This window comes from Eptatretus burgeri, chromosome 6, assembly GCF_056783735.1.
Source record: "Eptatretus burgeri isolate ZD-2024b chromosome 6, Ebu_testis_v1, whole genome shotgun sequence".
NCBI classification, from domain to species: Eukaryota; Metazoa; Chordata; class Myxini; order Myxiniformes; family Myxinidae; genus Eptatretus; species Eptatretus burgeri.
Window position 1 is genome coordinate 91492864 of NC_140966.1, and position 23924 is coordinate 91516787.

The following is a 23924-nucleotide window of genomic DNA, read 5'->3' on the forward strand; positions in this document are numbered from 1 at the left end:
TATATATATATATATATATATATATATATATACACACACACACATGATTCTGGTACCTCTGCACTATTTAGCCAGCTCGTTGCAATTTCAAAAGTATGAGCCGGTCAATCTTTTTCTTTTTTGTTTTTTCTTTGCCCGTGAGTTCATGGAGGAGCTTGCAAAGACATTTGTAAATCCTAACTATAATTCACGAACCGGTGTTTGTGTGTGTTTGTTTGTGGGTTTGTTTGTTTTATCGTGCTACTCCGACACTTCTGGGACAATTACATCCAGACTTGCAACAGAGGATCAGCACGACCCCAATTAGTGTATCGGGGTGTTTTTATCTCTGCCCGTGGTCTTGGGGAGGACCCAAATTCTCTATGTAAATGTGTATCTTGTAGCGCTGCCTCCAGGTGGGGGAGGGTATTACAAGTCTCCACCATTTACAGTACAGTATTCCTGTCCCCACATTTCCTTGTGCAGTGAGGTGTTTTGAATTATAAGCAGTAGGTATGTTTTTGCTTCGTGCACGTAACCTGGGTTATGTATTTATTTTTGTCTATAAAGAGCTTTCAGTTGCCTATACACCACCCAAATAATTAAAAGGTATGCGTCAGAACAACGTGTTGCATGCTTTGAACAAGATAGCCCTTAGGGCAGGTACTCTTCCAGTGATGTAGAAATCTAGTGTCTGGAATGTGAACATGGGATCCCAGAATCCTAAGCTTGGTGCTCAGATGGAAATGCAAAAGAGGCCAATCCAAGTTTTTGGTCTCGTGCTCACACAATTTGCGTATAATATTCCAGCTCTCTTTCTTGTTGCAATTTTTGGGATAGCCTGCCTCGTGAAAAAAACCAACTGACCTTGTGTGCATCATGAGGCAAATAACACTGAACAACAAAAATTTTTTACTGGAGATGTGTAAAGTGATTTAGACTAATTTGGGTACGCTGATTTCAAAAATCATAACTGTTTTGCTGTATCACGTCAGGATTTTCAGTAACAGAAATATTCCCATTGCCTAGAAGTCAGGATTTCAATGAAATTTACAAAAATTCATTTATTCATTTATTTCATCATGAATGCTTCAAAATTATAGAAATTACAGAAAAACTCCACTAGAATGTAATTAAAAATGCTTTAGGCATTTGGCTTTGCGTTTGTGCTGCTCTGTGTCAGTTTCACGATGCAGGAACCAGCAGAAATCGCCCATCATGTTCGGGTTGTGCCGCCCTTGGTAACGCGTCTCCATGAGTGAAATCTCTTGGTGGAATCGCTCGCCGTGCTCGTCCGAGACTGCTCCCAAGTTGTCAGGGAAGAAGTTCAGGTGCTGGTGTAGGAAATGGATTTTCAGGGACATCCTGGAGCCAAGTTTCCTGAAGGACTCCAGCAGCTGCTGCACTATTTCTTCATAGTTGTCCGCGCGCTCGTTCCCCAAGAAGTTGTCCGTCACAGCTTTAAAGCTCCTCCACGCTGCCAGCTCTTTGGGGTTTAGAGTTGTCGGAAAAGTTTCGTCCTTCATAATCTGTCGGATTTGCGGTCCAACAAAGACACCAGCCTTGATCTTGGCCTCCGACAAGGTGTTGCCAAACTTTTCCTTGAGGTATAAAAACCCACGCCCATTCAGATCCATTGCCCGTACAAAACTTTTCATCAAGCCGAGCTTTATGTGGAGTGGTGGAAGGAAAACCTTGGCTGGGTCGACAAGGGCGACATGCTTCACGTTGTGTCGACCAGGTACATGCTCTTTTCGCTCTTCCCAATCTTTCTTCGTCCAGTGATTCTTGTCGTCTCTGCTATCCCAGAGACAAAGGAAGCACATGTATTTCGTGTAGCCTGACTGCAGCCCTAACAACAGCGCCACCACTTTCAAGTCTCCGCAGATGTGCCAGTTGAAGTCATTGTACTTGATGGAATCAAGCAGCTGCCGCATAGTCTCATAAGTCTCTGTCATGCCGAACGTGTGAGCCAGTGGGACTGATGGTTTCTCGTTGCCATTGTGGAGCAAAACAGCCTTCAAGCTGTTCTTCCCCGAGTCGATGAAGAGACGCCAGTCTGCAGGATCGTGATCACACCCAAGTTCTTTCAACAGACCGTTGATGTCACTGCAGAATGTCATCGTGTCTTCCATCTCAAAGAACTCAGCCATGTCCCTGTGACGTGCTCTGAACAAGGATATCTTGGTGTTAGGTTCAAGTAGATTCCACTGCTGCAGCCTTGATCCAAGCAGCTCTGCCTTCGCCTTTGACAGCGAGAGATCTCTTACAAGATCATTTAAGTCTCCCTGGTTCAGAAGGTGTGATTCTTGAGTGTCGGGTTCAAAAGGTTCATCATCACCATCCTCTTCACCACTGCTTACAGCTATGTTCTGATCAGCTGGAGGTGTTGGAACGGGGTTCTCGTCATCATGAGGCACAGGTTTACGAGCAGAGACGCAGTCAGCGTACTTGATGTGACCTTTATTCTTCTTGTTGAAGCCGGCGATGCTTGTGCAGCAGAAATAACAATCATCATGATGATTCTGCGGCTCACGCCATATCATGGGCACCGCAAATGGCATGCTCGCGCGCTTGCCCACCAACCACTGAGTCAAGGTTGTGTGACAGCTTGTGCAGCAGATGTGTGGTGCCCAGCTCTGTTCTTGGTTCCCCACCTTACACCCGAAGTAGTGAAAGTAGGCGGCCTTCATTTTCACTGCTGTAGATATACTTCGCTGTTGATCTTTTTTGGTATACCGACCACAGACATAACAGAAGTTGTCAGGATGATTGGTACAGGAACGCCTACTCATCTTTATCTGAAAGAAAGAAATATAACACAAGTTAACAACAATTGTACGAAATAGACATGTTAAAGACGTATGTAAATTTCATTGAAATCCTGACTTCTAGGCAATGGGAATATTTCTGTTCCTGAAAATCCTGACGTGATACAGCAAAACGGTTATGATTTTTGAAATCAGCGTACCCAAATTAGTCTTAATCACTTTACACATCTCCAGTAAAAAAAAATTTTTGAAATTTGTTGTTCAGTGTAATCTTTTGTTCATGCTAACACGTTGTTTATTGTTCTTGTCTACTTAAGGAATGCATCTGATTGAATAATTATAATAGCATAATTGCCCTTCTTGTGTTGCCTATTTGTTCTCATGCAGAAAGCTTCAAAGCAAAAGAAGGAGAAGAAGTCCAAGGAAAAGGGGGATAAGAAGAGTCATGAAAAGAAGAAAAAGAGAAAAAAGTCGGAGGGCGAGGAGGCAGCTCAAGCTGTACAAAATGGGGGGCTTGAAAGTGAACCACTTCAGGTTTGACTGTAACCCATTGAACTAAATTAAATGCAAATTTTGCATTGAGCCTTCCTTTGGGGTTTTTATGTCCTCGCAGCGGAAGGCATTGGAGGCATCGGGTTTTACGGTTGTCCGTCTGTACGTGCGTGTGTAGCAGATTTCCGTTGGCGTGATAACTTGTGAACCGCTGAAGGGATTGTGACCAAACTTGGTACAAGTACATACTGTGATGCAAAGATTAAATGATTAGTCTCATCCTGAAGGGGTTGCGAGACTATTGTTATTTGTCTGTCTGTCTGTCTGTCTGTCTATCTTGCCCACGTCTCTATATTTTCGCTTAAAAAATTTTTTTTCTTCTACAACTGCTTGTCCGATTGATGCAAAACTTTAAGCATGATAGGGACTCCCTATGGAGAATATTTCATTGATAACTCTGACGTCATAGGTCTCATGGTATGGCAGCCATATTGGATTAAAGGAAATAATTGGACATCCAAACTGATCAAAAAAATTTTGAAACTTGGCATATGGCATGAAGTCCCCATGGGGTGTATAGGGTGATAACAATGATGTCATCGAGGAAGTGGTATTTCAGCCATAATTGGTTGAATCAAAATCCTTATCTGAAAAATATGAAACTTCACAGTATAGCCTAATAATTAATAAAGCTTTGGATAATGGCAATGTATGTGGCATACTCGGGTGCATGGATTATACAGGTATGTGGGCCATAATAGTAGTGTGTTCAGTTAACGATGGTATTTTTGTACAGAATGAGCGCCCGAAGCAAGACAATGCGCTCTACCGAGTGCCGTTCTCGTTTGATTTGGGTTCAAAAGGTCAAAGGTCTGTGGTCATGTAACTTTCAATTGAAAATCTTTGTTACCAACATAACTTGTGAACAACAGAAAGGGGATTTCCACCAAACTTGGCACAAGCATGGAATCCAATCCAAAGATGAACTAATTCAATTTTTGGGTTGAACAGATCAAAGGCCTTTGGGAATAATTTTGCAGATCATAATTCGAGTTAGAAACATCTGATGTTTTCTCTCTCGCACTCTCTCTCATGTGACTTTTAATTTTTAATGTGACCGTTAATTGAGATCAAACGTAACAGTAGGTCGACGTCTAACATGGGCGGAGGCGCATCCATTGACACGTTCGCGTCAAATTATATTTTCTAGCTTATTTTGAGTTGATTTGTGACTTGAGGTGATTTTAATTGGATACTTTCAAATCCCGTCTCCCATGCTATGACCATATTTCATAGAGGCTGTTGAGCTGACAGGATGGCCTAGAGATACACACACTCCCTTTAGGCTCTCGATCCTGGGTCAGAATTCCGACCCAGCTATAAACTGTCATCCCGGTGTTTCACAGGTGGGTTGATTCGTCAGTGTGTGTGCCGTCCTTCAGATGGACGTTAAACTGGGCATCCCATCTTGATAGAATTATCTGGTGAATGTTAAACATCCGACAGTGTCCTTTGCGAAGAGTAGGCGAGCTATTGCTGGCGCAATGGCCAAATTATACCAGCAGAGGGGGGTGGGGGGAGGTGGGGTTCAAAGCTTTGTCACATGCATTTGTAACTGTCCTTCTTTGGACGTTTTTGAACTTTTTCACGACTGTTTTTTTTGGCATGTTTACCATACAATTGCAACTTACAAAGGTATCTCCCTCAGGCACTGTCTCCATACAAGCTGCTTACACAGAACGACGACTTGAGACTAGTGAGTCAGACTGCTGGTTTGACACATACTACAAACCTACTCTATTTTTGATGTCTTGCATTTTTATTCCTCACGATTATGATAATCACTTAAGACCTTTAATCATTTTTTAACTCTGCGATGGAACTTGGAGTGATTGATTTGGTTATTTCTCTGAAATAAGCTCATACAGTGGGTTCCGGTGTCCGGCCATCCGTACATACATACATTAAGGTTTGACCAAAAAAAAGTCTTCTCACAAACTACCAGACCGATATGTACCAAATTTGGTACGATGCATCAGGACAGTAAGGTCTTGTGGGGTTGTGCTCCTCAGTTGGATGTGCCGTCTGGAAAGGGGATGGCAGGGGGTTTTTGCCCAAATATTGATATTTTATTCAAAAATCTTCTCAGAAACTGCCAGACAGATTCAGACCAAACTCGCCACGAGGCATCGGTACCATGCCCTTAACCTTAAGTTGTGCTCCTCATGGCCATATCTCCTGCGAATAGGGGGTAACGTTTCCCTCCCCGCATCCCTCATTTTCACAAAAACATCTTCTCCACAACTATGTGAGTGATACGGACCAAATTTTGTGCAATGCATCAGGATAGTAAGGTCTCATGGGGTTGTGCTCCCCATCTGGATCTGCCCCCTACAGGAGGCTGAAAGGGGGGGGGGGGTTAACACCTCAAATTCAGGTGATTTTTTTTCTTTTTTTAAATATTCGCAGAAACTCAGTCAAATGCAGACAAAACTCTTCATGAAACATAAGGACCATGCTGTTAACTTAAGTTCTGCTCCCCATGACCATATCACTTCAGGAAGGGGGGCTATGACCCCTTCCCCATAATCCCTCATTTTTCCCCGCCTGTTGGGGAAATAACCGTCATTCCCCCATGGGGCTATTTATTAGGGTACCAAGGCTGGTTAACCTATTGCTTTTCTTCTGGTTTTTTAAAATCTATTTTTTGTTATTCCGCCGACAATTTTGGGGTTTTTTTTTCGCTTTAAAATTCATTTTCTCGGCAACCATATGTCTAATCGCCACAAACCTTTCACCATAGTATGTATCTTTTTTTTAAATAACATACTAAATTGATAATTATGACGTCGAAGGTCACGTGGTACGGGCGCCATCTTTGAAAAACCAAAAAACTTTGGAGCTCGCAATGCGAGCCAAAACTCTCCAAAACCATGCGTGCAATGGAAAAAATTAAACTTGGCACATGGCAAGAACTCCACGTGGGGAACACGTGATTTTTCGTGACGTCATCGGTGAAGTGGTATCCCGGTGAAAATTTGACAGGGAGAACGCTGCATCGGAAAAATTAGAAATTTCTTGAACGTCACATGCGCAACAATTCACCGTAGAAAAAAAAATTATAACGACATCATAGGTCACGTGGTTCGGCAGGCATATTGTTTTGAAAAAAATATATTTAAAAAATCTTCTCCAGAATGGCTGGACAGATTGAGGCGAAACTTTACACACACGTTCACCTTGACAACTTTTTACAAGTTTGTTAATTTCTAATTGATAGGTCACATGGTTTGGTGGCCATATTGAATTTACCCGAAAACCCTCAAACATCTTCTCCAGAACGGCTGGTCAGATCAAGGGGAAACTTCACACACACATTCTCCTTGGGTAGGGGATACAAGTTTGTTAATGAATAATTCTACATAATGTATAAAAAAAAATACAAAAAGTTCTCACCTCCTCTTGACGTCGGTCACATGATTTGGCAACCATATTGGATTGAAGGGAAAATATTAAATGATGTTTACTCTGGAACCGCTGCATCAATTAATGTGAATCTTCACAGTTATGATGCAGCATTTGTGGAATGAAGGTTTTAATTTTCAACTCGATCGGCCACATAGTTTGGCAGCCATATTGGATTGAAGGAAAAATATTGAATAATATTTATTCTGGAACCACTGCATCAATAAATGTGAAACTTCACAATTATAATCTATCTGACATGAGGAATGTATGTTTTAAATTTCAACCCGATTGGCCACAAGGTCTGGCAGCCAGAATTATTTAGTTATTTGAATCGGAGAACTTTAAGAATTTTTGGTTCACGAAAAAATATTTTCACGAAAAAAATAAGTGACCACTATTTTCGTTATTGTTGTATGTCTGCCTGTCTCTGTCTGTCTGTCTGTCTGTCCCGAGCATAGCTCTGTGGGTTTTTATCTGATCCTGACAAAATTTTGGTGGGAGGTTTATATCTTGATCTAGTTGTGTTTTCCTGAAAATGGGCGTGGTCCACCCGTTATGGGTGGAGCCACGCCCCAAAAACGTGTTTTTAGGGGGTAGCCGATTTCAATTTGCATCCTCTCCTCGAGGGTTTGACAAATCTGACAGGGGTTTCAGTATTTGGTTAGCCCAATGGCACCTGCATAGCCCCACAGAGCTCGATTTTTCATTTTCGTCCCAAGGTCAAGGTCACAAGGTCACGAACTCAGAAAATTGCGAATTTTGACATAAAATTTTTTCTTCTCCGAGGGGTTTGTCGAATCTGACAGGGGTTTCGGTATTTGGTTAGCCCAATGGCACCTGCATAGCCCCACAGAGCTCGATTTTTTTTTTTCATTTTCGTCCCAAGGTCAAGGCCACGACCTTAGAAAATTGTGAATTGTCTTTTTAGGGGGTAGCCGATTTCAATTTGCATCTTCTCCTTGGGGGTTTGTCGAATCTGACAGGGGTTTCAGTATTTGGTTAGCCCAATGGCACCTGCATAGCCCCACGGAGCTCGAGTTTTCATTTTCGTCCTAAGGTCAAGGTCACAAGGTCACAAACTTTGAAAATTGCAATTTTGACATAAAATCCATCTTCTCCGAGGGGTTTGTCGAATCTGGTAGTGGTTTCGGTATTTGGTTAGCCCAATGGCACCTGCATAGCCCCACGGAGCTCAATTTTTCATTTTGGTCCCAAGGTCAAGGTCACAAGGTCAAGGTCACGAACTTAGAAAATTTTGAATTTTGACAAAAATCATACGACCGCCCAAACTTTGAGAGTTAGGATGACAATATTTTTTTATGCATTATCTTGAGGTCATTCCCCACCTAAAGTCTTGAAACTATTTTGCTCTATCTCGAACACCTTGCCCGTGGCGCCCCCTTCAAGTTTGTTTTTACGCTGATTTCATCAAAGTATGGCTAATCCAAGGAGTGCGAAATGCCATATAGCCTATATGACGTTATATTGTTCCTGTAATGTTCCAGAGGAAGTTTTGCACCAAAGGTCATAATCCTTGACCTTTAAAGTTCACAAAGGTTAAATTTTCAAAGTTATGGGAATCTAACCGGGTTTTCGACCTTCTTCGACGAACTAACTCCAATAAGCTATAACACGTATCCTGTTTCCTTATTTTAATGTCCACAACATTGTTTTGTGACCTTTAAAGGTTATGCAAAGGTCAAATTTTGAAAGATGTTGAACGAAACCGGGTTTTTGACATTTTGCAGCTCATAACCTGTCACTCGTACCACATCATGGAGATCATTTTTATAACTTGGTCAAGCATTATCACATTGTCTCATCCTTGACTTCTGAAACGATCTACATCGTTACAACGTATCGGGGGCTTTCATATGACTCGGGGGAGTTCCGGTTTACCCTGCCGAACCACAGTGACATTTCCCACACATTTTATTGCTTCGTGTTCAGGTTATTTAAATGCCAATTCAATTGATACCGACAACGTCCCCAGGAAAAAGCGCCAACTGCATACGTAAAAAATAGTAAACACTTCGTGTTAATCGGTCTGTAACTCGTCGGTCCCATGTTGTTTCAAAGCAGGGTGGTATTTGTTTCAAAGCCAGACGTCTTGCTACCCGGTCATCACTGCCAGCATTTATAAAGTGGCAGCTCTGTTTTTCATGATAATTGGTTTGCTGTGTACACAATATGGTATATTGCATCAAAGAACATCGGTGTACTTTTTGCCATTCATTAAGTTTCTGGTTAAGGAAAGCATTTTTTTCATCCTCTTGTTTGGAACATGTTGGAAGAAGGTGCAATCTCAATATGTTTACTTATTGTGCTGTTCCTGCTTTTATTTACGTTTTTTTGTTTGTTTCTTTTGGATTTATGTATGTAAGGTATAGAATACACTTTATATCTAGAATACCATATTTTGGTGGCTTGTGGAGTCTTTAAACTCATTGCAAGAGCTTGTGCCAGAGGATGAGGCCGAATGGTATTTACTTGTGATTTAAAATGCTTACGATAAAAACATAAACGATGTGACAATTTCTTAATTATTTAAATTGTTTGCAACACTTGATTGAACACATAATAAGACTGTAATTCGACCATTGTGACAGACTTACGACGTTCACTGCAGCGCAGCCAACACTGACCACATCACTGTCTCTGTGGTTATTGAGAACAACTCTGCAGGACTTCTGAAGTCTATGGATTTTGAGGTCCTGGACTCGCTAAACATGCGGCTGGTGCGAGGGACGGGGGAGTTGAGCAGTGCTGCAGTTTCGGTGCCTTTCCAGCTTCCTCCAGGTGAACCTCTTGGCCAAGCTCGCTGGCATGGCTTGCTAACTGGATCGGCAAACAAAAGGCTATTAGAAAACCAAAACAAAACCATCATTATTTGTTTAAAAATAATTTAGGAGAATATTCCCTTTGCTCCAGGTGTTTCCAATGAAGCCCATTTTACCTTCACCGTCCAGAGCATTGTGATACCTCAGAAGCTTAAGGGGACAATGTCTTACATTGTTAAGGTAAGCTTAATTGTTGTACAACATGATTAGCAACCCTTAAATGCCCTCCTCAAACGCTCTACCCACCCACCATTTAATGTACATTCTTCCTTCCTTTACCAGTGTATTTGTTTTATCAACTAGCAGGTTAATACGTGCCACAATTTTAAAATCCACAGAACATGCCTGCATTGTGAATGCATTGTGGACACTGTATTTTTATTTTTTAGGCTTTCAAGTTGGCTTGGAAAACTTTTTATTATTAGCCTGTCCCCCACACACCGAAGATGGGGTTTTGCAATCACTTCTGTCTGTGTGTGTGTCTGTCCAGGGTATAACTTTTCTTTTAACCATTTGAGCTTTTGTCATCAAATTTCCGAATATGGAGACCAATTAATAATTTTGTTAAAATAATTTTCATTATTATTATTATTATTATTGGTCGACCTTCTTTTGGTCTCTTGTTTTTAAGCATTTTTTTTCTCAGCAACCACTTGTCCGATTGACATTTTTATGGTAGGAGTAACCCCCCCCCCCACCCTCATGGGAAATATTTTAATTATAATTGTGACATAATCTTGGACTAAATGCAAAAAAAAGCAAAACCCATTATATCTCTGAAACCACAGATTGGAAAAATTTGAAACTTGACACATCTCATACTACTTCCATTGGGGAATAAAGGAGTGTAAGGATGACGTCATCGGTGAACTTGACACATCTCATTCTACTTCCATTGGGGAATAAAGGAGTGTAAGGATGACGTCATCGGTGAACTTGGCACATCTCATTCTACTTCCATTGGGGAATAAAGGAGTGGAAGGATGACGTCATCGGTGAACTTGGCACATCTCATTCTACTTCCATTGGGGAATAAAGGAGAGTAAGGATGACGTCATCGGCGAAGTGGTCGATGAGCCATAAATGTTTTATTCGAAATCCTTTTTTACCATTGAGATTCAGTGTGTATGTCTTGGCCGTAACATTTTTACCAATTGAGCTTAAAATAGATGCAGGAGGAGGCCATTCGCCCATCATGCCTGCGCCACATCAACACCACACCAATATATGAACCAATACACTCGATCACAAGAAAAATGCAAAAAAATTTTTTTGTACTTTATTGTTTTTGTCATCAAATCTTCAACAAACCTTTATGATGAGATTATGGAGAACACAAATTAATAAAATGTACAATATTTTTTTTCATTGCTTGTTTTGTCGAGATTATTTTGAACACAAAGTGGACGCGGGCGGGCTTTGCATTTTCAGATGCTTTCTAGTTGTTTGGATTATTATTATTCTCTGATTTTTCGTAAGCCCGATCTCAGAAACCGTCATCCCTTGATGCTCAAATTTCAGACTTATTAGAAAGGTCATGAGCTAATGCATATTGCAAAATGGTTCTGATTGGTCAAAATTAGGTTGCCATATTGGATCTAAGGAAAAATTAAAAAACCACCTTCTCTGAAACCGCTGAACCGATCGATACGAAATTTTGAACATAGTGTCGATTACCCATGTGGAATTGTTTTTGACAATGATGACATCATCAGACACATGATTTGGTAGCCATATTAGATTTAAAAACACAAACTATAAAAACCCTCTTCTAAACCACTTAACTGATCGATACAAAACTTTTTAAATATATGATTGAGTACCCATGGTAATAAAACACCAAATTTAAGTCTAAATACAACTTGACCCGAACTGAACTGGGTGACTGAGCTTTCCCTGACTGGGTGGGGGGAGGGAGGGACTGGGGGGGGGGGCGGGGAATATAAAATAGTGTTGTCATGTCAAAGCCAGTGACCAATTGCAAATTAAGAGAAGGATGCAGACATTCTTGCCAATTTGAATAGTAATAGTTTTTTTTATTTTTTATTTGAGCTATTGCTTCTACTCTATTGGTATTTAGTTTATACTGTGATGAAAAGATGTGGTGTGTTCTTCAAATCCTTTAGTTTGAAGAGGAATCTCGGCAGGAAAAGATTGACTTCACTCTGCTCTTCTCCTGCTCTTCCTACCTCCTCTCTACACACATGAACAGGTTTGTTACTTTAAACAATATATTCCAGAGTGTTTGCTGATTTAGGAATCCAAAGTATTTGCAGTTCCATTTCTCTTGGCAGTCTATATTGCTTGCATCTGTTTGATGAAGGAGTTCAAATCCATGAACCCTTCAAAATATCTTGTGCCTCTTTTATTGTGAAGTGTGGTCATTGATTGAATTTAATGGAATTGTATTATTTGTCGAAAAACCAAATTGGAAAAATTCATTGCCAAACAAAGCTCACTATCTTGTGATAAAATATCATCCAATTAATTCCAAATACAATTTTAATGATATACGATGACCAAAACAAGAACAATAGCACAACAAAAACCCACCATCAGACTATCATCTTTTGCTCGTGCAGTGATGATTTTGGAACACTGTTAGCTGAGGGGGAACTGGCTACCAGCTCGGTGCGGACAAGCACAGGAGATGTCACATTCCCGCAGGTCCTGTCACGTTTATGCAGTTTCCACCACCTGACAGGTAAATCAATTTACTTTGGGGTGGAAATGCAATGTGGGTGAATAACGAGCATGCACTCACCAATTGCGTTTGGTTCATCTCTTTCAATCTTAATCATATGTATCCATCGTTGGATGCTTGCACTCGTTGAAGGGCAGTAGATATCATGTTTTTAAAAATATGCATTTATTATTTTTTCAAAGCACACAATGTTTTATTGCATTTTAGCTACATTTCTGTATGTGTACAATCCCACATTTGTACAGGACAAACGATCCTGAATTATATTAGTATATAAATTGCTTTGGCTTGATGAATGACTTTTCATAAGGCCTACCATTGATATCATTTTATTGATCAATGGATGAATGAAGATAGTTTTTATTTTGCAGATACAGTTACTCGAGTGTCAACTTGACTCATAAAATTATTTTAAGAGAAAACTGTCCAGCAACTGGGGGGGGGGCACACCAATAGCATGATAGAGGTCACAATAGAGCGATACAGAAGATGAAGGGATGAATGAGAGTAAGGGAAGGAGAAGGAGTACAGATAATCCAGGTAAAAGTACAATGGTGGCTCAAATTGGCCTTTTGCCTCCAAGTGATTATCTGTATGAGCTCCCCAATGTGCCTTTTAAGTCCTTGCTTGCAAAAGTAAAAGGTTAGTTTTGGATACATGTTCAGAGTTCGTAAAATCCTTCATCATTTTGCTCCATAAAATATGAAGGCCGCTTGTCAAGTAAAGTTTAAACCTCATTTTGCAAGTTGAATCTAATCTCTGTGTATTTTGAAGTGTTCAATGACCTTTGAGGTAAAGGGTCATGCATTCTTGAGTAATTGCGATTGCTTATATTCCGACAGTGGTAGAACGAATGGCGTCTTGTTCCTCCCTGTATGCAAAGTCCATCCAAGGTCACCACATCTGCCTGCTCATCAAACTACTGGTAAACGTTAACTGCAAATAATGTTACGGTAGAACATAACATTGCAGTTATAAAACAACAGATTGCATTTGACCAACAGTGCATTTTCCATTGTTGGTATTAAATTACCCATCTGCCCACTCTCCCTTCCTCCCTCTCCATCAGGAAAATTTTTTGGAACAGAACTCTACTATAGTTAGTTATCTGTCAAGTTTCTTGTTTCATTTAAGAAAATAAAACAAAAAACAGTGGACAAATGCACTGAAGGAGTCATTGCAATTTTTTTTAAACCCTTCGGTCTTACTAGTTATAATTATATCGAGATGGTATTCATAGAATGCATACCCCACACAGTCTTTAGACGGACTTGGTATGAGCCAACTGTTTTGTTTTTTTAAAGGTTTTTTTGTTATTTTTTTTCATTGATCCAATGTGACTGCCAGACCACATGACCAATGACATCATCTTTATCAAACAATATTTCCCATGAGTCGGTGATCAGTTGGTTAAATTTTGCATTGATTGGTTACACGGTTACTTCTACGAAATTTTAGAAAATCAGCCGATGTTGACTTTTTGGCCTACGTTGACCTCAAAAATAGTTTGTGGATGAATTCAGTGACCTGATATGCAAATCCTGTTCAAATTTCAAGAAAATTGAGGATTTTAGAAAATTGACCTATGTTGACCTCAAAAGAGTGACAGCGATATCACATGGTCATATAACATGTGGTAAAGCTTCAATTTCCTCCGCTGAATGTTTGTTTTTTGATGGATGCTCTCAACAAAATGCAGACATATACAACATACATACGTACACAACCTCTCGCTTGACCCTGCTTTTCGCTTCGTGAGTGTAGGGTAGATTATGTTTCACCAGATTTTTTTTGATGCATAAGTTAATACATGTTTTTTCCATTCGACTTGTACTCTGAATCAACTTTTCTATGCAGGTTTGGCATTGATTTGCATAAATGAAAAAAATTTGCAAAGTGTGATATTTTCTGAAATCAATTGTATTTTTGTTAATTTAAAATACGAGTACGTGCCCGTACTTGCGTGGCCGTACGTGCGTGGCCTTATGTGCAAACCAAACCCCCCCCCCCCCAAAAAAAAACAACTTTCAAACAAACACACAGGCCGTTCCTTCGCTCTCGTAAACGACGACTGGATTGGGGCATTGTGTTTATCTATAAATGCGCATCAGAAATCGAGAAATTATTCGAATACAGTAAGTCATCACTATGCGGAAGTGGTGCGTGCCCGTACGGAATGTTCACATGCATTCCACGAATTATCGCTTGCATTGAAGTAACAACTGCTGTGATACTTCCACACACAGACTTAATTAAAATCCAAATTAAAATCAAGTTTACCTCCCTGTCTTTGCTTGCCATTACATTCGCTGCCATTGACCATTGCCACTCCTACGCCACGGTAACTAAGGCGCCCTTTCCCCATCGTAACCAGCCCATGACGTCATCGTCGGCCGGCCGCGCACCGGCCTACGCAGCCACGCCTACGCAGCAACGTATCTCGTCATTGGTTTGGTAAATAAATGGCCATAACTTGGGAAACACTTGTCCGATTAATATCAAACCTTGAAAACGTACATACTTGGGTCCCCAGCAATGTAACTGACAAGTTTCAATTAGTTCGGACCAGTGGTTGTCGAGAAACCGGTCACACACACACACACACACACACACACACACACACACACACACACACACACACACACACACACACACACACACACACACACACACACACACACACACACACTGCTGGAATTATAGATTGATGAGTACGCACGTGCCCGTAAAAAAAAAAAAAAAAAAAAATTCAAAACTGTGAGCAACAACCACACAGGCTGTTTCTTAGCTCTCGCGTGCCCGTACATGCGTGGCCCAGAAGTTTGCATATTATTCGCAATTTAGTTTTAATACCCAATCATTCAATTAGCGCCAACGTATTTTACCTTTTCGCAATGTCGCTGCAAGGAAAAACAAAAAGAGAAGAGAGAAAAAAAATTACTTCCTGGTTCGGATAATAACAGCACTCTGATGTTACCGAAATTGATGCACCATCTAATATGAAAACGATCATAACTTGGGGCATTGTGTTTATCTATAAATGCGCATAAGAAATCGAGAAATTATTAGAATACACGAAGTCATCATTATCCGGAGGCCCGTACGTTGTAACCCGTAATGGGGAACGCGGCTGAGCTTCCCTTCTCCTTCAGCCACGCCCACGCAACAACGTGTCTTGTCATTGGTTTGGTAAATAAATGGCCATAACTTGGGAAGCACTTGTCCGATTCATATCAAACCTTGAAAAGGCACATCCTCAGGTCCCCAGCAATATATCTGGCAAGTTTCAATTACATCGGACCAGTGGTTGTCGAGAAACAGCAGACACACACACACACACACACACACACACACACACACACACACACATACACACACACATACACACACACACACACACACACACACACACACACACACACACACACACACACACACACACACACACACTGCTGGAATTATAGATAGATGACAAATCATTGCCTGGAACGTTTGCTGAATTGGGTGAGCAATTTAATGTTAATCCACACATTAGTGCAGGAAAAATTATCGAAATAATAACGAGCATGCACTCACCAATTGCATTTGGTTCATCTCTTTCAATCTTAAAACATGTATCCATCCTTGCCACGTCATCCCAAAATGCCTCCCATAAAGTCACGTAAGTTGTTCACGGCAGCTTTTAACTTAGAAATTGTTTAGTTCGCTGAGGAAAATGATGGGAATATCGCTGCGCACAGAAAATATGGTGTGAGCGTGAAATGTGTTCAGGACTGGCAAAATGTAAATTGCTATGAGCCAATGCTAATAATGATTCTGTAGCTTGTTTTAAATTCCATATTTTCTGGTGTATTAACTGCTCCCCTGTTCTTCACCCTCAAAATAAATGAATATATAAATCATTATATTTTCTGTTATAGATCTCAATAGGTTAAAAAAAAACACTTCAGGGCTGCTCTCTTTCATCCACCACCACTGATATTAATTCAGCCTGGGAATTCTTCCACAGAAACATTCTCCTTCTTCTTATGCACAGATTCAAACCATCTCATCTTCAATTATCTTGCACATCCTCCTGCTCTTGGTACTCTGAATTCTGTGGTGAGGCAGTTGCTTCAAAGCAACTTGCATTCTCCTCATGGAAGGCAAATCCGACCCAAGGCAACAAGTCTATTATTCCACAAAGCCCACAACAAGTGTGTGTCTACTCTCAGGAGAGCCAGAAAACAACATCTGTCCAATCTCAAGAATAATCTTTCAAACGTGCTTCCCTTCTCTAAAACCTGGTGGCGCCTTGTCAAGTCCGTCTTTGGTGTATGCCCCCCTACCATCCCTTCCCTCGTGGCCATTTCAAATGGCACCACAGCCGTCTCCACTTGTGGTGAGGCCGAATGCCTCAATTCTGTGTTTGCTTCCAAATATTGTGTCCTTTACCCCTCCCTCTTTGTACCAATCCTTCCAGTTGTACCAATACTCAACTGCTCCTGAATTCTGTTTGTTTTGCACCTCAGAAGGTGTAAAAGTTTCCGGTACCCTCGACTCTGCAACTTGACCGGACGGCATCATCTCATGTGTCCTAAAAACCGGCTCTGCTGCTCTTGTGCTTCCTCTCTCTGCCCTTTTCACACTGTCATCTACCATTGGTCATCTTCCCTCTGCTTGGAAATCAGCCAACATCATGGTACTATATAAAAAGGTGTAAAACAGATCCCCTTAACTACAAACTGATTAGTTTACTTCCAATCATCAGCAAGGTCATGGAATCCATCATCACAGTTGACATAAAATCCTTCCTATTTTCCACCAGCCTCATCTCATCTCAGATCATCACTTCGGATTCAGACTTGGATTACCGTACCTTCGACATGCTGCTTCAACTCTCCCAACAAAGGATGGAACCCTCTATCAGATACGAGATCAGGGCCTTCTCTCCGGACATATTGTGAGCTTTTGATACAATCTGGCATCCTGCTTTCCTCTCCAAACTGTCTGCCGATGGAAACCCAGGCCAACTCCACTCTTGAATAACTGACTTCCCCCACTGTCGTAGCCATAGTGTGGCTCTCAACGGAACCCTTTCATTTCCTCTCGCTGTCAAGGCTGGAGTACCCTAATGCAGTTCTCGGTCACATGTTGTTCTTATTATTAATCGTCATCAATGATCTCACTGAGTCTGGAAAATCCTCTTTATCTCTTTGTTGATGATTCCAAACTCTGCCGTGACATTACTCATCCTTCTGACAGACAGGCAGCAGCCTCTTCCCTCTCCTAAGACCTTTACAAAGTCACAAACTCGTCAAACACTCGGATTATGTCTTTCAATCCTGACAAATCCCCCCCCCCCCACACACACTGTCTCTCTGAAAGGACCGAACCACAAATACTCCAATGTACTTTCTCACCATCCCTCTCAAAGAGGTTCAGTCACTCAAACTCTTGGGTCTCACTCTCACCCATGGTGTCTCTTGGGCATGCCACATTTCAAAGTGTGCCGACAAAGCCAGAAGCCGACTGGGCATCCTCCATCGTGCAAAGTCCTTCCTTGGCAGACCCGAGCTCCGATACACCTATAAGGCTTTCATCCGCAGCTTAATGGATTACTGCTTTCCCCTCTGGGCTGGTTCCCCTGTCTGACACCTAACTCAGCTTGACGCTGTAGAAACAAAGGCTTTCAAGATCATTGGAATTTCTCTTAATGAAGCTGAATCTATGGACCTATCACTTCGCCATCACCGATCGGTCGGTGGTCTGTCTTCTTCTGCCTCATTTCTGGACTTGCACCCTCTGCCCTCTCCATGCTTTGTCCCCTACAGGTATCCTACATCTGTAGGATGCACGTGGTCTACCAGTATCCCCCTCCAGGTGAAACTGCCTAAATCCAGAACCACTGCTCACCTCCACTCATTTATTCTTCTTTTTTTTCTGCCTGTGGAACCACCTACTATACTATATTCAGTCTCATTTACCCCTCCAGGTCTTTCAGCCAGCTGTTCACCACCATCTCAAGTCATCCCCACCCAAAAATCATGATCTTATCTCCACCCATTAAACCACCTCTCACCCCTCCCAAAATTTTGCTTATGTATCCATATTGTTCCCCCTTTGCATTGTCCGTTAACCCTCATTGTAACCTGCAACCCGTGTTTGTCCGTCTCCGTCTACTTTTCCCCTCCGCCCTGCTTTTGGAGTTTCCCCTTTCTCCTGCTGTTCCCTTTGTTGTGTTGTGTCCTGATTTGTTCTGTGTCATAGCTCTTCCACAAGCCGAGACCGTGTGGAATAAAAAGAAAACCTATCCCTCTTTTTATGCCTCCGCTGACAGTCGCCATAGGCATTATGTTTTTGGAATATTATTATCCGAACTGAATCCGAAGTATGTCCGTACGTAAGTCCATCCATGCTAATTTTCTCTTTTCTCTGCAACCACTTATCCGATTGACATAAAATTTTCGGCATCGGTGAGACTACTCATGTGAAATGTTTTAATGCTAATTCTGACATCATAGGTAATGTGGTTTGGCAACTATGTTGGAAAAACAGAAAAACTTTGAACCTCTATCTCTGAAACCGCTCCATTACATGGAAAAAAATTGAAACTTGCCACATGTGATGTCCTCTCCTTGGGAAACAAATGTGATTTTTTTTTTTTACCCTCGCCAAAGGAGAGGGCATTGCATTTGGGTCCGTTTGTCTGTTTTTCTCCACAACCGCTTCTCAGATTGAGACGAAATTTTCACCATCGGAGCAACTGCTCATGTGGAATGTTTTATTGATAATTATGAAACCATTGGTCACGTGGTATGGCAATCGTATTGTAAAAAAAAAAAAAAAAAAAAAACTTTAAAAAATCTTCTCTGAAGTGGCTGAGCAGATCGAGGCAACACTCTACACGTATGACCTCCTATCCATGAGGAACAAAAGGTTCACGCATATGACGTCATAGGTCACGTAGTTTGGCAGCCATATAGGATGTACCGAAAAATCTATAAAAAAAAAAGTAATCTTCTACAGAACGACTGGACAAATCTAGGGGAAACTTCACACAAATGTTCCCGAAGCTATGGTTGTACAAATTTGTTTCGGAATAATTGAGACGCCACATGGTTTGGCAGCCATAGTGGATTGAAGAAAATATGAAATAATGTTTTCTCTGGAATCACTGAATCAATCGACGTGAAACTTCACAATTATGATCTAGTAGTGGTGGGGAATACATGTTTTAAATTTCAACTTGATCGGACACATGGTCTAGCAGCCAGAATTCTTTAATTTTTTGATCTGGGTTCTTTTTTTTCATTTTTAATAAGGCTCACTTGGCTGTACCTGGATGGGTTTGAGGGTGGAAGAGTAGCATCTGAAATGCAAATCCTATCCAGGTTCTTCCTGAATGACTTCATCTTTGCTTTTTGCTTGTTCGGGGTTCTTCTGATTACTCCAATGCAGGACTGTACCTGTTTGGTATTCCATTTGATTTGATTTGATTATAATTGAATTTATTTTAATCCCATTCTAAATTCATTTGAATAATAATAAAAACATGGGTCAGGGTCAGGTGCCCAATCAAAGTGGGACGTGTTGGTACCCGGTCATCACTGCCAGCAGTTCTGAAGTGGCAGTTATAATTGTCTCTTATTAATTACGTAACACACCAGACACAAAATACACCACACAAAACAAGTCATGGCAAGGGCCTGCAATCTCTGATTACTCTTTTTTTTTTTTTTTTTCTTGTTTTGATGATGTCATGGGCGGTTTCATTAGGACATAATTGCAAACGTCGAATGCATTATCTGATCAGTATGAAAAATTTTGAGGGTCATCTCGGGCTAAATTGTATTGGGGAAACAAATTGATGATGTCATCGGTAATGTTGGCAACCATATTGTTTTAACATGAAAAGCTTTAAAAATCTTCTTCTCAGAAATAGCTGAACAGATCGAGGTGAAACTTTACTGGTATGATTGCCTATCCACGAGGAACAAAAAGTTGTTCACCTATAACATCATAGGCCACATGGTTTGGTAGCTACGATTTTTTTTTTTGAAGAATAAACCTTTAAAAATATCCTTCTCCAGAATGGGCGACAGACAGATCGAGGGGAAACTTCACCCACATGTTCTGCAAGCTTTAGGGATACCTGGGTGTTCACGAATAATTAAGAGGTCACATGGTCTGGCAGCCATATTGGATTGAACGAAAGTCTTAAAAAATATTTCTCTTGAACTGCTTAAATTGATATGACACTTCACAATTATGATTTGGTATTCATAGGGAATATACGTTTTAAATTTCAACCTGATCGGCCGTATGGTCTGGCAGCCAGAATTATTTAATATTTTGAATTTGGTTTCAGGGATTTAAATCAAACTTGGTACAAGTATGTATAATGACGGAATAATGTGGGTGGAAGCATATCTGGTGATGTCGCGACATCGAAGAGTGCCCTTCTAGTTGCCATTGAAACGATGCCCCGACATTCGCAGCATTTTTCAGGAACGTATGCCCGTGAATGTCGCGGTCTTGCTGGACTTTGTGAGCCACAAATTGCAGTGATGTCGTCTTCTTCATTTTTACCAACAGGATGAAAAGGTTGTGTCCATTGAGGGAAAGGCGAGTGACCGTACTCTGATTACCAATGTACTGGAAGAAGTTAAGCAGACTCTGGCTGCCCCTTGAGCCACTCTCTGCCTTAACACCCCCTTCCTTTGACCTTGCTGTCTGTCAGTGCAGTTGTTTTGGAAAGCTGTATTTGTTGAGATTATTTTGTTAGAGTTCAATTGCCATCCTGTCTGAAGCAGAGTTTTATGGTGTGAGTGGAAGTGCTGTACCAGAAACTTAAATTTCTTGAAAATCTACACCCACAACTGTTAAGGGAAGTAGAGGGATTGGGATCTGCATGGAAGTGTTTTGATGGCCAGCTAAACCATAAAGACCCAGCTCCCCAAGAATTAAACGCACCTTGTGGTACAATATTGTCCTGATCTTGTATTCATTATAATTTTGTTTCTTACCGTTTGTTTTCAAGTATTGTTTTGTTCTTCTCTGAAACATTCCCACCAAAGGCATCCTTCCACTCCGTTCTATTTTATTTTCTCTTGATGCATTCAACAGTAGGAGGTTCACACCCAAAAGACGCACCTTTTTGTTATTGGATGAAGTTAACAAGGTGAAGCTTGCAACACGAACGTGGTACTTGTGAAAGATCACACAAATACTCGTGAGCGTAATCGATTGTTTTGCTTGCAAGTCACAACGAGCCATCTGGTTTGCAACACAACAAAGATTTTGACATCTGCACTCCACAAAATAAATGCAGTTATTAATTTATCCCACTTATTGCACGAGGGTGTATATTAGGCTTTCCTCCAGCACATGCCAGATTGCTGCCTGCAACTCGCTTTGAACAAAAATCTTCCATTTCACATATTTTCTGATGAGGGCACCATTTGAAATGTTTGGAGGAGTGCAGTTCTTGTGGTTTCCAAGTGCAATTTAAACAACCTCAATGACTGTTTTTATTTTTGATCACAATGGTTTTGTTCAGAGTATTGTACATAAAATTGCCACCAATTTATTTGTTAATTGTCCCCCCCATCTCACAATAATTACTGCTGTTCTGTTGATATTTGTTTTGTTTTTTTTCTTCCCTCTCTCTGCATGTGTACATACTATTGTGTGCAAAAGGATTTATAAGCTTTGCTAGTTGTCTGGCTCTGTCATCGTGTGATCTGAACAGTATAGTTCTATAAGATGGTCCAACAATTTTTGTCCATGGAGTTAAGCCTTGCAACTGTAATTATGAAGGTGCAAGTGAAGATGTGCACAGATGTTTCCAACAGCATAGCTGAAGCTCCAAATGGCTAAGTATTTTTCTTTGCACCATTTGCATCGGATGAGAATAATTGGTACTTGAAATGTTCGTACATGTTTTTTTTCCATAGTGTTACCTTTCCAAAAAAAAAAGCCTTGCTTTCCCTTGTGTGTGTGTGTGTTGGTTTGTGATTGGATTCGCTGTTTTTTTTATTTTTTTTATTTTAATCTTTGACATTTTGAATCCAAAAGCTGTTGTGATGAATTGTACACTCGTGGTTCTCCATAAAGCAGGGTAGCCAGGAGAACAGTTTGTATCAAGACTGTTGCAATTGTAAAACGGGACCGATTTTTGGGAATCCTGTGTGCCGTGCATTTGCCCGTGGCTCACACGGTGCATTGTTGCTGTACGAATGTGAAATAAAATGAGTGAACATATTTGGCTCTCTTGGGCTACATTAATTCTACAAGATAGTTTCAAAATAATTATTTAAGTGCTCAGTTTTTATTTTTCAGAAATCTTTTTTCTATTTTTTTTAAAGAACTCTTCAGTGCTCTGCAAAATTGTTTGAATTCTCATGCGCCGTGTTTGAAATGTTTGTTAGAACATTTTTCATCAACCAACGAAGAATCTTAATGGAACAATAATTTTTTGCTGTTTTTAAAATATCTTAATGGATACTATGTTTCCCAAAAAGACAAAAGCATCTCAATGATGGGAATTAAGAAACTGTTTTACCATACCCTGCATATTTCCTAAAAACAATTGTATTTATTTATTTTTGGTGAAATTTGAAATGCATCGTCATAACTTTTTGTGTTAGTTTGGGGGGGGGGGGGGGGTCCTTTCTCTTCTGAAAAAAAGGTTCTCAAAACAAAGACAGCAAGTGACCCAGAAACGTGTCCGTAGATTGATTTATTTACAAAGGGAGTGGTAATGTTGCTACAAACTCTTGGAAAACTTTCAGCTTTACTGACACTGTGGGGAGCAGTGGGGAGTTCACTCCTTCACAGACTGATGAAGCCAGAAATTGCATTTCCATGTCTTAAAGATTATGAGCGAACAGTATAGTTTTTGTGAAATGCTATTTCAATCATTTGAAACATTTAATTCAAGCTTCATAGACATCTGAATACATGTTATGAAGCAACATCACGCTCGCTTTGTCTATCCTTGTCATTATTTATGAGGAGCTATAACTTGGTCGCTGCATGATTACAATTAGGCCTTGTTCTATTGGCAAGCTGCTTTCCAGTTAATTGGATAAATACTTTATGCACACACCATGCAAGACAGACATAATAAACCACGAGTAGACGATGGAAAAGTAATTATATATATATATATATATTTCTATATATATATATATATATATATATATATATATATATATATATATATATATATGTATATGTGTGTGTGTGTGTATATATATATATATATATATATATGTATATGTGTGTGTGTGTGTATATATATATATATATATATATATATATATATATATGTATATATGTGTGTATATATATATATATATATATATATATATATATATATATATATATATATATATATATATATATATATATATGTATATATGTATATGTGTGTGTATATATATATATATATATATATATATATATATATATATATATATATATATATATATATATATATATATATATATATATATATATATATATATATATATATATATATATATATATATATGTGTGTGTGTATATATATATATATATATATATATATATATATATATATATATATATATATATATATATATATATATATATATATATATATATATGTGTGTGTGTGTGTGTGTGTGTGTGTGTGTATATATA

General features: G+C 39.9%; 1 protein-coding gene across 4 annotated transcripts in view; it reads left to right on the top strand.

The window, feature by feature from the left end:
• The window catches only part of AP3D1 (adaptor related protein complex 3 subunit delta 1), a 138509-nt gene extending 116010 nt beyond the window's left edge, over positions 1 to 22499 (top strand). For all 4 annotated transcript variants that reach the window (XM_085886183.1, XM_085886184.1, XM_085886185.1 and 1 more), the window contains 8 exons: positions 3138 to 3284; positions 4951 to 4998; positions 9320 to 9509; positions 9642 to 9730; positions 11677 to 11762; positions 12133 to 12254; positions 13097 to 13179; positions 20832 to 22499. In XM_085886183.1, the coding sequence (XP_085742309.1) occupies positions 3138 to 3284; positions 4951 to 4998; positions 9320 to 9509; positions 9642 to 9730; positions 11677 to 11762; positions 12133 to 12254; positions 13097 to 13179; positions 20832 to 20927 (861 nt within the window). In that variant the 3' untranslated portion in view covers positions 20928 to 22499. The remainder of the gene's footprint in view (positions 1 to 3137; positions 3285 to 4950; positions 4999 to 9319; positions 9510 to 9641; positions 9731 to 11676; positions 11763 to 12132; positions 12255 to 13096; positions 13180 to 20831) is intronic.
• The last annotated feature ends 1425 nt before the right edge of the window (positions 22500 to 23924 follow it).